At 41.2% G+C, this 15485-nt stretch overlaps 1 protein-coding gene across 6 annotated transcripts in view; it reads left to right on the top strand.

The window, feature by feature from the left end:
• The window catches only part of adgra1a (adhesion G protein-coupled receptor A1a), a 68731-nt gene that overhangs the window by 43105 nt on the left and 10141 nt on the right, over positions 1 to 15485 (top strand). For 5 of the 6 annotated variants that reach the window (XM_011473518.4, XM_004086840.5, XM_011473517.4 and 2 more), the window contains 2 exons: positions 2112 to 2239; positions 12298 to 12421. In XM_011473518.4, coding sequence (XP_011471820.1) covers positions 2112 to 2239; positions 12298 to 12421 — 252 coding nt within the window. The remainder of the gene's footprint in view (positions 1 to 2111; positions 2240 to 12297; positions 12422 to 15485) is intronic. The other variant, XM_020702032.3, reaches the window with a different exon arrangement.

Genomic DNA, 15485 nt, shown 5'->3' with positions numbered 1-15485 from the left:
TACACATCTCTCTGATCGATCTGGTCGTTTAACTAGAATCTACTGCTGGGAGGTTCTGCAGAACTCTGGCCCGCTTTGCCGATAGCGTTTTAGCCGATGCTAGGTGCACTAGCCTATTAGCCGCCGTGAAGCTGCTGTGCTCCACTTTAAGTGGAAAACAAGAGTCAGACACTGAAGGACACTCAGAAATAATAAAATAAATATCGCCCTGGCAGCATTTTGTATCGATACAAGTATCGCCAAATGAACTATCGCGATATATTGCCAAAACGATTTTTTTCAACACCCCTAGTTTTTGGTACATCCATTAGATGAGAGAAAATGAACAACCTCGTTTTAGAAAACCTAGCAATTGCTAAATTTTATCCTTCCAATGTTTTGTGTTATTTGACTGTTTTTCAAATGAGACTTGCAAATGTTTTGTGATACTTGTAGGATTACTTTTTCACTGTAAGTTGCTCATCTCATAAAAGTTTTATATTACACATTTCTTCTAAAAATTATGTATGTGGAACTACTGTCATATAATGTCTTCTATATTACCAAACCATACAAGTTTCATATTGTCCAATTTTACTAAGGATCTTATAAGTGGTTTGACTGTCTTATGCTGAACTTTCAAGTTTTAGATAAAAAAGAAAAAAATCTGAAAAGATTTATATATATCATTTCCGTATGGGAAATCTCACAGATTTTACTCCAGGCTTTTTTTTTTACTGTCCTCTTCTATGACATCAAAGACTTAGTGTCATATAATTCCAGCACAAGTGAACGACCCTGGGAGTTTTTTGGGCAGGCAACTAGAGCAGTGGGTTTACCTATTTACTCCTCCCTGCGGGCAGTTCAGTCTAATCAACTCACCTGTTCAGCGTCCTACTTAAGTCCAGGTGTGGTCCAATCCTCTTCTTCCATTTCCGCGACCTCTGCGTTCGTCACCCCACCCTCCTACCCGGCTTCCACCTGTGAACTCCGTTAGGGGTAGTTTAATACCCAAAGTTTTTTTATGGAGATCTTTGTTTTATGTATCTGAACGGTGCCTTATGCCAAACTAAAATAAATATGGAATAAATCTTCTTTACTGCATGGGTTGTCTGACTGAAATCACAATTATTAAGTTCTCCTTTATGGTAATTTTTCAACTGGTTGGCACTTTCTTGTTTTGAAAAGGACGCTGCTTATACGTAACTATCAAATTAGACTCCCTGATTGATCATTTGGGGTTCAAGCAGTCATAAGTTCAACTGGTTGAACCTTCAGTGCGTGTTTAATGATCACCCGGTTTGTATGTAGAGTCTGAAAATGGACTTAAAAATTGTGTAGATGCAACAATTTTTAAAAGCAAAAGCCAGAAACTCAGGTTTACGGGCGTTTACATACACTTTTCACTGAAAGCCGCCACTCTAACACCAGTTTCCGAGGCCGGTGTGTATGTAACTTTACAGTAGCTGGTTGAAAAAGAGGAAAGGATTTGTTTCATACAACTTTATTTAACTTTAACAACTCATGTTGCTTTGAAATGTGAACCCAAATAGCTCAGTTTGCCTACTACTACACAAATGCAACTTTCAGAATTCCATCCAGACTAAGAGTTGACCTCCTTTACCTCAAGTCTCTGGTACTAGGTCATGCATGTTTTATGATGTAAACAGTTATTTTGAGGCAGTGAAATCATTGTAGATGTAGGTAAAAGTTTTACCAGCCTCTTAAGGCCCCCTCATCTTCTGTGTGATGGAGTCCATCTTTAGAGAAAGCTAAAACCCCAGCTCTGACGGATGCAGTAAAACAGCTGCTGAAAATAGAACAAGAGGGGACCAAACCTACTGCATGAGCACAATGGGTCACATGCTTGCGTTTTTGTGGATTTGCTGTAGTGCCCTTTTATGGACAGGAAAGGTGTGCAGTCATAAATAGGTGTGGTACCCATCAAAATGAGTTAGTTTGAGTTTAAGAAGATAACTATTTGACTGTTTAATTGTTAAAACCTTGACTAATTTTTCTTTTTTCTTTTCTTTTTACAATGGTTGTTATGTGTTTTAAAGCAGCAGTTCCATAAAACTGGATTGTTTTTTTCCCTAAAAACTGAGTTTAATCATTGTTTAAACCCCCACCAGGATCTGAAGAGAGTGCTATCGTTCCCTCCATACCCCGGGGATTACCTGCATCCAGTGGTGTATGCATGCACGGCAGTCATGCTACTCTGTTTGCTTGTCTCCATCATGACATACATCGTTAATCACAGGTGAGAGGAAGACTACAGTGTTTCATCCTTCATGCATGCTTCAGTAATGTTTAACCCAAACGGTCAAACTTGCCCCTCTGGTTTTGTGTTTTTTTGGTTAATTTTCTTTTTTTTAATTTAAATGTATTTTTTTCTATATCTATGTTTTTTTTTTTTTTTTTTTTTGGCTGATTTAAATTTTTTTTTCTCATTAATTCATTCATTTACTTAATCAGTTTTTGTCCCTTTCGGGGTCATGGGGCTGCTGAAGCCTATCCCTAGCCTACTTGTGGGTCAAGGCTGGGTACACACTCGACAGGTTGCCAGTCTGACGCAGGGCCACAATCAGACACCTATACAAACTCGCATTCACACCTAGGGACGATTTAAAGTAACAAATTAACCTATGAAGCATGTTTTTGGACGATGGGAGGAAGAAAAAGAGAAAACCTACGCTTGCACGGGGAGAACATACAAACTCCACATAGAAAGGTTCCCTGTTTCACCTGTTCTATGAAGCATAACTTTGAACCAGGGCCTTCTTGCTGTGAGGCAAGAGTGCCAACCACTGCTCCACTGTGCAGTCCTTTTTTTAAGTTAATTTTTAAATAACTTTGTAAGCCCTGAAGATAATGGTTGTTTAGCTTTCCAAAGTTCAAACAATTTTAACCAATGGAGCCCACCTCTTTTTCAGTCTAACTATACTGTAAACATGTATTAAGTTGGCTTTACTTTATGCAAACTCATTGCCTCAATAAAATTAAGTTTCTGAAAATTGAAAAAATTTTGGGACATGTTTGACAACAATGTTTGTAATTCGTAAACTTACCGAGCATGTTTTGTAGAATTCACTGGAATCTTCTCCAAGCACAACAGGAAGACCTTTGAGGACAACTGTGCGTTGAGTTTTCAATTTATTGAAATACTGTTTGTATCTACATAAAAAGTTAGTTATTTGTTTGGTGCCTGACAAGATCATTTGACAAAGGTGAAATTAAATGTGCCAAAATGCCTAAACAGAAAACTTCAAACTGCATTGAAAGTCTTTTTGACAGTTTGTGCTTTTTAACTCTGCATGAAAGAAAACTGTTTTAGCAATGACGAAATTTTTACGTTTTCTTATTAACCCTTGTGCTAGCCTAGGCACTTTAACATTGGGAGTTGGGTCATCTAGACCCACTAGACAGTGCGCTGAACCTTTTTTCTTCAATCATTTGTGACCTTCACTGGTGTCCATGGATTACATGAAATCTTTCCATCTTTATCCACCTTTGTCATGGTATAGGAATAACATGTCAAAGTAAGGGTGGGGTCATCTAAGATTGCACAAGGGTTATATTCTCTTCATGAAAAGTAAGATTATCCTTAGTAAGATATAACTTTAGGAAAACAAAAATTTGATATATTTTTATTATCTTATTTGCTGAATATTCTATTAGTGATTTATATGTCAAATGGAAATTTTAGGTTAAAACAACTTTCACTTGAGGTTTAGTGGTGGTCAGGTCAGTATTTTTTAACCTTAATGGGGACAGCCCAAAAGAAAGCAATTAAGTTATAGAGAAGAAAACAAGACATGCTTGGACTAATATGTAGCAAGTATTTAATGAGACATAAACTCACTATTACTAAAACATTTGACATTACTTTCAAAAATATTGCATTGTCACAGATTAATTATTTTAATTTTTAATCAATATAAAAAGATATGACATTAAAATCTAACCAAAAACACAAGTTTTTGTAATATTGTGGCAGTAGATATTTAAAAAGACTAATTCACACTGAATGAAAAAATCTGAAAGTCTTCCATGAATATTCACTCTATAAGCTTAGAAAGCCAGCTATGAAACCAGAAATAAATTGTAAAGAAATCGTTCTTTTGTTTTTTGGTTATGCTTGGTTTTGCTTAGTCATGACCAAAAAACAATTTTTTTTGCTTAATAAACTGAAGTACATTTCAGAATAAAAAACACATACCTCAGTGTTGTAACTGGACTTGAATATTCTCATATATTAATTTATCTCGTATTTGAAAATGGACTTTGTCTTTATGTCCTTCCACGCAATTTTGCCAAAAGGCCGATTTCAAAACAATAAGAAAGCTCTTAAATGATACAAATGAGCCTCTTACAGGGTATTTTAGCGGGACTTTTCAAACTAACTTAAGTAACGGTCACATTCAGGCTGCTGCCTTTTAGCACAGCAGTAACAATGAGCTGTAAATGGACACGACTTTAAAATGGATATTTCCCAAGACCCCGTACAGCCACCGCAAAGCATGGATGATAAAACTTACATTTTGTCTCACAGGTCAATAATAAAAATTGTTGCTAGCTCCGTTGTAAACATGTTGTAACACCTTAATTGAAAAACCGCCCTGTAGTTCACAAAGTACTGGCATACCATTATTTAGCAGCTTGACACACTAAAAAATTACAAGTCATGAGTAAAAAAATAAATCATGAAAAGGTACTCACCAAATAAATGCGTCAAAAATGGCAAAAAGCAGCAGAAAGGATATGGAGCAAGTGACCGCAAAGCTAACTCCTCTCATGGAGCTAACGGAAGACTTCCAAAGATTCCGAGCTCAAAACGAGCAAAAAGATAACCGGGTCGACATTCTGGAGAAAAGACTGGACGATGTGGAACAACAAGCAAGGATGAATAATGTCATTCTCATTGGAGTACAGATCAAACCTCGGGCAAAGTTAAATGCAGCTGGAGTTAGCATTGGTACGAGTTCTTCTGAAACGGGAAGCGATGGAGAGACTTTGTAACACCAAGTGGAATCATTTCTCATGTCTAAAGGGATTTCCCTGGATCTAGGAAAGTAACAGGGATTCATATTCATATGATAAATTTGATTAGCAGTAAAAAAAAAAAAAAGTACCTTCATATTGAAGTCTCTTTAACAACCTGACATTTCTACCAGGATGCATGGAAGGTTCACCCCACAGAATGGAAAAATATGACCTGGTAAATGACAAAGCAAAGACAGCAAAGTTTAAAATTCACTCAGGTACTTTCTCAAAAGTCCCTCTGTATTATATGGATATATATTTAATAAAACATTTTATAAACCCAACTTTTTTATTAAACACTGTCATGTTTGGCATAATCTAAAAAATAGAATAAATTCGCATCAACATGATATTTGTCTTGCTAAATTTAACACAATTACAAAATATATGACAAATAAAATATATTTACCCCCCCCCCCCCCCCCCCCCAAAAAAAAAAAAATTAACTGGCAAATGAAAACTATACCTAGAACACTTCAGTGGTGACACCTCGTAAACCCGAACTTTGTGATATTTTTCTTATTTTTGTAGCGACAATGAAAAACACGCGGAGCCGGAAGTTCTTCGTCTGCCAGCTAGCTAGCAGCCCGGGAGCTGGCGGAGCTGATGGCGCTCCCTTGCTCATGAACCCTGAATAAATGGCGTGATTACCAATTTTTTCGTAGAACTCTTCATCATAAATGATCGTGATCTCTGAACGCCACCTGCGTCTCCCATGCATTGTAATCGAAATAAACACAGACATGTAGCCATCAGGCTAAAAACATTGGCTAAAAGCCCCTCCCACATGTAGCTGCAGCTAGAAGATACAAGCTCTGAAACACATTTTTGGACTTGCGGCCAGCAGAGACTTTGCCTTGCGGCAAAGTAGAGGCAGAAGATGCAAATTTGCCTGCGAATCGCGTTCGGCGTGAACGCAGCTTGATTAGTGGTCTTTTTGTATACTGGACTGCGTGACTCTGCGTGTTAGCCGAAGCTAACAATAACTGGAATAAACCTGGGGCTACCTCTGGCCAAACCAAATAACATCAAAACAATGCAACATTTAACACCAACATTTTTACTTACGTCACTTTCTGGTTCGTTTTCCGATTCGTGCTCCTGTATTCCTCTTTCTTTTCACAACAGTGTGTATAGCAAAAGCCAATCCATTTCTGATATACCTTCAGCAAACTGATCCCCGATCAGTTGTGGCATCGCTTCTGTGGTGATGTCACTTCTGTTGTGGCTTTACTTTTATTTGCAGTCGTTTTCTTAGATGCATCCCTTTTTTTGAGTTTGCATTTCTTTTTTTTTTTATTTGTATTTCCTTTTTTTTTGTTCGCAGTTGCTATTCTTTTTTTGCTTCTTTTTTTTGCTGCAATGGTGGTTCTCGGCCACAGAAGACAGGAGCGCACAGCTGCAGGGACGGTAATTCACAGGTTTCAGGCTGTTGCAAAATCTGTGATATAACATGATAGTAAACCAATAGTGGCGCAGATTTTTTCCAAGCACTGAGCCGCTGACACCACTGTGCCCCATTAAATTTGCGCCATGGGCAATTGCCCGTATTACCTGTGCCTAAAACCGCTACTACTGCGCGTTCCCCCGGCAACGCATTGCGCCCCACCACTATTTGAGAAGCACTAATGAGAAGCACTAATGTCACCATGGGTTCTTATGAACTGCAAGAAACACCTGCGCTCAACTTAAGATGCGGCCACTTCTCTCTAAACCTGCATCACATGTCGGAGGGCAACCTCAGTATGGGTACATATGACTATCCTTTGACTTGTGTTTTGTTCTATGAAGCATTTTGTGTCATTATTGATGAACAGTGAACTTTTCCATGAGTTTTAGTTTCTTTTAAACCAAATGTTGTGTCGGTCGAGTTGTAGGAAAGAAATGCAGACACCCGCTCAGTTCAAGATCCAACTTTATTCTTCTTCTGCAGCTTCTCTCAGCCTCAGCTACTCATACATCAGTGGTTGTCTCCACCTACTGTGTAAAAGGTGTAATGACACTCCATAACAACACCACTTATCCCCCTTTTTTTTTTAACAAATAGAGGATTCTCCATAAGAGGAAGCATTAGACTCCATAACTTTTCAAATGGTATGAATAACAAAATACAAATAGAAACAGAATTGTCAATTTGAGTTAACCCCTGAACATTAAGGTTAATAATATTCAATCTCCATTAAATGTAACCGTAAAAGATAACCTGTGGCCAGAATGTTTAACTTAAATATATGACCTTGGTAATATCAAATTTTATATATAAATATATATATATAACCTTGGTAATATTAAATTTAATTAACAACCAATGTCAAAGTCAGGAACAACATAAACATTTGTAACCGTTTATCTTAACCTGTCATCCCCCTGAAAAAAAAACTTAAGTGACATAATCACTGAGCCAGGTAGGAGGCAGAACGTGCCTGCGACCACGCCTCCGCCCCGGAAGAGAAGGTAAAGGAGCAAAAGATGATAAATACACCTCTTCAGGCTGTACAGAACTGTCATGAGTCTCTGCAGCAATGGCAGGTGATGCTGAGGACAAATGAATAGCATTCCACACCTTGCCATCTGAGAATTTGAAAGTTGAAGGTCCTTTTTGTGCTAAAACCTGAAGGGGCTGTGTGAACTAGGAACGTCCTTTCTTCACAAAACCAGGTTTCCTAATCCGCACATCGGAACCACATGGAAAGTTTGCGGTTTGTGCTGCACGTCGCTTATTTGTGTACTGTTTAATCTTAGCTTGGCGTCGTGCAACAATATTGCTCAATGCCCCACATTTCATCTGAGAAGATGCACGTGGAGGAGCAAGGTTTTTTATGTTGAGTTTTGGGCGAAAAAGGCAGCCATGCAGCAGTTCGGCTGGTGAAACAGAAGTTATGGCATGAGGAGTAGCCCGATAAGCAAGGAGAAAGTCAGTAACATAGGGGAGCCATGGCTGACCTTGAATGTCAGCTGTTTGTAAGCAGTTTACAAACACCCTGTTCCACCTCTCTATTTCACCGTTACTCTGAGGGTAGCAGTTGGAGCTGCCGCAGTGCGTAATGTCACAAGCAGCGAGGAAGTCCTCAAACTCAGCAGAAACAAAACAAGAACCGTTATCAGTCACTAATTCGAGGGGGTTACCTTCACGACTGAACACAGCAGACAAAAACGAAGTGACAGTCGCAGTAGTCACATTTGAGAGAAATGCTACTTCAGGCCACTTACTGTAGTAATCTATCAGTGTGATGGCGTAACGACAGTCAGCTGAAGCAGAGTTAAAGGGTCCCACTATATCTATAGCAACCTTTTCCCACGCTGTACTGGGAAAGGGAGCTGGTTGTAAAGGGGCAGCTCTAGTTATACCAGTTTTGTCATGCTGGGAGCAGGTTGTGCATGATTTAGCAGCAGCTTCCACATCAACATCCATACCAGGCCACCAATAGAGCTCTCTTAAACGTTGTTTGGTCCTAACAATACCTTGGTGTGTGTCGTGAGCTAGCTGTAAAAGCCGAGATCGCAGCGAGGCGGGAACAACAAGACGATGAGATCCACGGATCAGGTAACCGTCTTTTTCAGCCAGCTCTGCTTGGATGCGGTAGTAGGGTAAAAGAGCTGGGTCAAGGCCTTTTGCATTACGTGGCCAGCCTTCACGAAGATAAAGTAGAACCTGTTGCAACACAGGACAGTCCAGACAGGCTTGGATCAGCTGGTCTTTTGTGACAGCGGCAAAGTCCACATCAGCCAGCTACCATGTCCTCTTCTAGCTCGTCTGGTGGAGGAGAAGAGACAGGTAAACGAGATAAACAGTCGGGCACAACGTTCTCATGACCCGGTTTATACTCTACAGTGTAGTTGAAACACATGAGGCGAGCTGACCATCTAGCAATCCGCATTCCTGCTCTTCCGAAACCTTTAGTAGATAGCAGTGAAGTGAGTGGGCTATGGTCAGTGCGTAGAGTAAATGTTTACCCCACAAATATATGCGCCAGCGTTCAGCAGCCCAAACACAAGCGAGCGCCTCTTTCTCAATGATAGAATACTTCCTTTCACACTCACTAAGAGACCGTGAAGCAAACCCAATAGTTTTTTCGGTGTCCTCATGTAACTGGGTAAGCACTGCACCAATACCATAATCACATGCATCTGTGGTAACTATGGTGGGAAGAGCTGGGTCAAACAGAGAAAGAGCAGAGCTAATAGCTATCAGTTTTTTAGAGTTCTCAAAAGCCACCTGTGCCTCCTCAGTCCGCTTGAAGTTGGCGTTCTTACGCAACATGGCACGAAGTGGTTCCACAACACAAGCATAGTTGGGAATGAACTTAGAATACCACACTGTGAGGTCCAGGAAAGAGTGTAGAGTTGTACCATCACTAGTGGAAGCAGCATCTGTAATAGCACTGATGTGATCAGGATTTGGCTTGATACCTGCAGCAGAAACAATGTGCCCCAAAAATGACAGCTCAGTTTGTCTAAACAAGCACTTTTCCATGTTAAGTTTCAGCCCACTACTGCACAGCCGGTGCAGCACAGCCTTCAATCGCTTTTCATGAAGATCAGGCGTGTTAGCAAACACAATCACATCATCCAAATAACATTGAACATCCTCCAAACCTGACAGAATCTGTGTCATCATCCTTTGAAAAGCACTGGGGGCTGAAGCCAAACCAAAAGGTAATCTGGTAAAACGGAACAGTCCATCATGTGTAATGAAACCAGTAAGGTCCCTGCTTTCAGGATGAAGGGGTACTTGGTAGTAAGCATTCTGCAAGTCTACAGTGGAAAACATTGGTGCTCCACGTAGCTCATGAAACACCTCAATGTGTGGAAGCGGATGGCTGTCAACAACCACTGCTTTATTGGGCTCTCTTAAATCAGGACACAATCTGATACGGCCGGGCTTTCTTTTCACGACCACAATAGGCGAAACCCATGGGGATGAGTCAATGCGTTCAATGATGCCTTCGTGTTCCAATCTCTGTAGTTCCTTGGAAACTGCATCCCGCACAGCAAATGGCAGGCGAGGCAGCTTTTGTTGAACAGGGCGAACTTCCGGTCTGACCTTCACCTTGTGGGCAAAACCCGTCACTAGTCCAAGTTGGTCAGAATTATTTTGGGGTTCCTCAAGGTTGTTGGCAGGAGCTGTGTACTGCACAGAGACTGATGGATGTTCTGAAGTAGAAGGCACAGCTGGAGAAGGCACAGCTGCACTGACCCGGCCATCTCTGATAACTAGGTTCAAAGCATTGAAAAGATCCAAACCCAAAAGTAGTAGTAGTAGTAGTAGTCAACTGGAAAAATAGTTTCCAGTTGACACCACATACACATGGATTGTGGCACAGCTTGTTCCACAGCTCACTGTCAGTTCCAAGCAGCCTAAGACAGAAATAGGTTCTCCTGAATATGTAACTAGTCTTCTTTTTGCTGCGGAAAGTGGAATATGACCATAATGCTTCTGGTACAGGCGCATGGGGAGAATGGAAACTGCAGATCCAGCATCGACCAGCAGGTCCTTCAGCTGCACGCATAGAGACTTTGCACATCAGCCTGCTGTTAAGGCTCATCATATCTTCTTCTTCCACTAGTAATATTTTGATTGTGTCAGGCTGTTCCCTCACTTTATTTAACACAGTCCCACTCCTGCAGACTCTCTCAAAATGTCCATGTTTACTGCATTTTCTGCATGTAGCTGATTTAGCAGGGCATTTAGGAAAACTTGCAATATGTGTTGAAGATCCACAGTGGTAACATGTCTTACCAGCAAACCCAGGTCCATTTGGCAGGACTCTCTGTGGTGCCTTAGCTTGTGGACGCCCGTGAACGTGTCTGTGCCTCCCACCGCCGGTGGAAGTCCCCTGCTGCACCATGGCGACTACAGCTTCACAGGCTGGTGTAGCCATAGTTTTAGCTTCTGCCAGGGCACTTTCAATCTGAGCAGATAATGTCAGAGTTTTCTGTAGAGTGAGATTTTCTTCCATCTGCAGGCGTTCTCGGATCCTCCTGTTGTTGGTTTTTTCCACAATTTGGTCACGTATCATGTCATCAGCCAGCGCGCCAAAATCGCACGTAGTAACGAGCTCACATAAGGAAGCACCATACCGAGCAGTTGACTCACCGACACGTTGAGCCCGCTGACGAAACTTATTTCTCTCTGACACTGTATTTAACTTGGGTATGAAAAACGTCTTTAATGCCTGCAGGGCATCCGCGTAGGAGTCACCCGTATCCGGCAAAGTGTAGAAAATGCGCTGGGCTTCCGTGCCAACGGTGTGGATCAGCAGCGCGCGTTTCCTCTTGTCCTCTATCTTGTCGGCTAACGCCAGCATGTAGTTTTCGAACATGCGTATCCAGGACTCCAGAGTAGGCACACCGGGATTCTGTAGGAATGCCGGGGGCGGCGAAATTCCCAGTAAAGCAATCCTCGTCGCCAATATGTTGTGTCGGTCGAGCTGTAGGAAAGAAATGCAAACACCCGCTCAGTTCAAGATCCAACTTTATTCTTCTTCTGCAGCTTCTCTCAGACTCAGCTACCCATACATCAGTGGTTATCTCCACCTACTGGGTAAAAGGTGTAATGACACTCCAAAACAACACCATACCAAAGTTCTTTTGTTGGTGCTTTTAATGAGTTTGACTCTAGAAACTCAGACCTTATCGTCATGAACAGACATATATCAGAAGAGATATCTGAAGAGCATATATCACTTGATAACTTTCTAAGGTGACATTTAAGAGATCCAATTCAGATGTGACAGCATTGAAGGCGTAGTTGGAATTAAGTGACATCCTGTGTTGCTGAAATATTTCCTTTAAGCCATTTTGGCTGTTTAAGCTATACATGTCCTCACCTGTCCAACAGTTGATGTTGTGGATCAGCTGTGCTGTGAGGAAAGAGATCCTTTTTTGGTTATGAAACAGAAAACATGCAAGAAACTGATCTGCAAGAAAAATTTTGTCTAAAAACGTCACACCAAAATTCACTTTGCAGGGCTTTTTATACAAAGTTGTTCCTGTGAGGAATTTGAAACACATATTTAGTCATCTGTTTAACAAGAGCAACTTTTAAAGTAAATTATACATGTTTATGAGGGGGTTACAGTTGGTAAAGTAAAGTGAAAATGGAGTTGCACCTCACAGTCTTAGACTTTTGAACAAAACAGACTTTAGTCTTCGTCTTAAGGACCTTGGTTGCTAATAGTTAGTTAGAGATGCAGATCAAACAACTAGACTCAGTACCATACCAAGAACCTGGCCTTCCTTCTCATCCTTTTGTTGTTTGTCTTTCATTTGCAGCGTGATCCACATCAGCAGGAAAGGCTGGCACACGCTCCTTAACTTCTTCTTTCACGCCGGACTAACGTTTGGAGTTTTTGCCAGTGGCATCAATCAGATCAACGTGCCGTTTACTTGTCAGATTGTAAGTGTGGTTTTCCCTTTTTTACTTTGGTGACATTTCTGTGTACTTTTTGTTCTTCATAGGCGTCCCTACAAACGTTACAGAAAGTAGGTGGAAGTTACATCATGTGACCAAAGAGACGTGACAATGCTGCAGGCGGGGACGATCCAGTGAACAAAATGTAAAGTGTGTTGTGCTTGACCCCTTCCTAGCATGACACTTGGATGAGGAGGGGGTGGATCAGGATATGTAAGCGTGTCACTATTGCTTGAAACCTTTGTAGAATTTATGAGGTGATAGAAAAGAATGCAATCAAACATAATTAGAGGGAATGTGATTGATTGTTTGAGGGGTGTCATTGAACTTTTAAATCAGATTTGATCAAGCAAAAATCACCAATGTGTGGATGTAACCTGGTTGTGGACACCCTTTAGGACTCCCCTACCTACATGTGTGTGGAGATGAGTAAACAGATCTGGCTTGTATGCAAAACAGTAGGAGCTGGTGCTGCTCTGTGAGATGCTCCCAAAATCACATTTTTCAATCCACTTTTGAATCTGCTCAGACATCTGTGAGGCAATTGCTAGGCATTGAAAGCAGGTTTCAGGTACAAAGAGCTATATTTTTTAAGCAACACGGTTCTCCTAAATGGTGAGTAACTTTTCCTTAGTCATGTTTTAGCGTCAATTGTATGAACTGTGTCTTAAAATTGTGTTTGTGCTACAAACATTACACAGAATTGAGAAAGTCCTATAGATAAAAGGCAGTGGCAGACCGTACATTCCACACTTGGGCCTTCAGCAGTGCAACGTCTGAATCACTCAGCCCCTCATTAACCATTTTTATTCCTCTAAATCAGTGTTTTTCAACCTTTTTTGAGCCACGGCACACTTTAACCTTGACAAAAATCCCGCGGCACACCAGTATTCAAAAAAAAGAGGAAAAAAAAGGATAAAAACAGTCTGTATTGATCCACAGTCCCTCCATGATCTCACATGCATTTTTGTGATAATTGTGGCACTAAAAGCTGTAAGTTGCAGCTGTTTTTTCTAATAAATGTAATAAAAGCTAAGTTAGAAGATTTAAAAACTTTTTGATTTGTGTTCGCTGTTTCAAGACGTTAAGAAGAGAGACTCGTCGTGCGCCAAGACGCTCACGCTGTCATTTTTAACCCAATGCATCATGGGAGATGTAGTTAATTATCCGCCGAACGCAGAAAGACCAGCGTCTCCGAGCTTCATGGTTTTGTTCACTTGTTCCACGGTCTGACACCGGATTCTGTGGAAAGTTACACCGCTAAATACGAGCTTTAGCTGGTATTTTTGTTAGAACTGAGCGACTTTATCAGCAGAATTCAGAGCAAGGAAGTGAAGACGTTAACCACTTCTGATTGGTCAGACTGATGACATGTGATTAAGAATCCAAGAATGATTGGCGGAGACAGTTAAAGGGGCGTGACTTTGCCGCAAACGGCTTTAGCTGCAGCCAAATCGCGGTACCAGTCATTCTTATCAAAATGTTTTTAATAGAATCAAATAAACACAAAGAAAAAAAATTATTTTATGATCTTTCATATAGCTAATTTCTAAGTGTTTTATCAGGGCCTGTTTGGATGAACAGAGAGCTGAAATCCTGGAGATGGGAAATGTTGTTAAATCAGTTGAGGGCAATTCCCACGGCACACTTGACCACCTCCCACGGCACACTAGTGTGCCGCGGCACACTGGTTGAAAAACACTGTTCTAAATAAACTGAATAAACAAAACAGTAAACAAATCTCGTTATACAACTACAGCCAGTACAAAACATTGAAAACAACAACATAAATTTGGAATATGGGGGGGGACTTCCGGCTCCTCACTCAAGATGGAAGCATAGCTTCAGTGTTCCCCGACAATATTAAACTAACTCCTCGAAAATCAATAATTTTGAAGTAAAGTGATATTTTTCTAAAATAATAGAGACCAGGAAGTTGATCCGAAGGAGGGAAAACACAGATATTGCACCTATTACCGAATATATAGATGATAACCGGAGCCGCTCCTCCTAGCAAGAATCTAATAATCAACGTAAAAACGAACCAGCTAGCCTGGAGGAAATCCTAAAAGAAATAAAACGCTTCTGATGGGACTATAAATGGCGACTTTCAGAGATCCAAAGAAACCAACTGAAGGCTGAGGCTCGATTAGAAGACGCGGAAACCCGCATTGATGATGTGGAAACAACTCTGCAAGCGACATCAACGCTGCTAAGGAAACTTCTGCAGCCGCAGGATAGCATGGAGGCTAAGCTAACAGAACAGGAGGCTCACGCACGGAAAGAGAATATCAGAATATATGGCATTCCCGAAGAGGCGGAAGGCACCAATATGATCTAGAAAAACTGCTCTTTGAGACTCTGGATATTAAACGTGACTCCAGTGTTCATATAGAAAGAGCCCATAGAGCTGCTGCACCAAAGCCTGCAATACCACAGTCCAAACCGCGCCCCATCATAGCCAAGTTCTCAAACTTGAGAGCCAATGGAGAACTGATAAAGAGAACCTGGCAGAAGAGACAGACCATATACAACAATAATCGCTTATTCCGTGACCACGACTATCCCCCAGCAATCCAGAAGAAACGTATGGAATACAACCGAGCAAAGAAAGTCCTGAAAGAGAGAAAAATCAAGATTCCAGACACCTTACCCTGCGAAAATGCACATTCTACAAGGAGGAAGCGCCTATATCAGACCGCGGCGGAGGCTACAGCCGACATGTCATCGCGGGGACTCCTGGTCACCGCCATCCCCCCTCCCACCGACCCAGTGCAGAGGAGCAGAGAGGGGCATCAACTGCGCTTTGTGGAGAAACTCCGAGAATACAGGAGAAAACCACCAAAAGACAAGTACAATGTTTAAAGAAGAAGCTCTTTGGAATTGGTGCACAATTTAAGTGTTCAAAGTGCCTTCTTTCTTCCTGACGTTTAAAGCAAACTCTAAATTAGTTGGGACACAAACGCTATGAAAGTAAAGACAACACATCTACAAGGGCCCTGCTCTTTAAAGTGGGCGGGACTATCCCTGACTGGAGCTCCAACATCTC

Source organism: Oryzias latipes, chromosome 19 (genome assembly GCF_053564925.1).
Source record: "Oryzias latipes strain Hd-rR chromosome 19, Olatipes_Hd-rR_3.1".
NCBI lineage: Eukaryota > Metazoa > Chordata > Actinopteri > Beloniformes > Adrianichthyidae > Oryzias > Oryzias latipes.
Note: the sequence above shows the minus strand (reverse complement) of the source record. Positions and strands in the feature narration are given on the sequence as shown.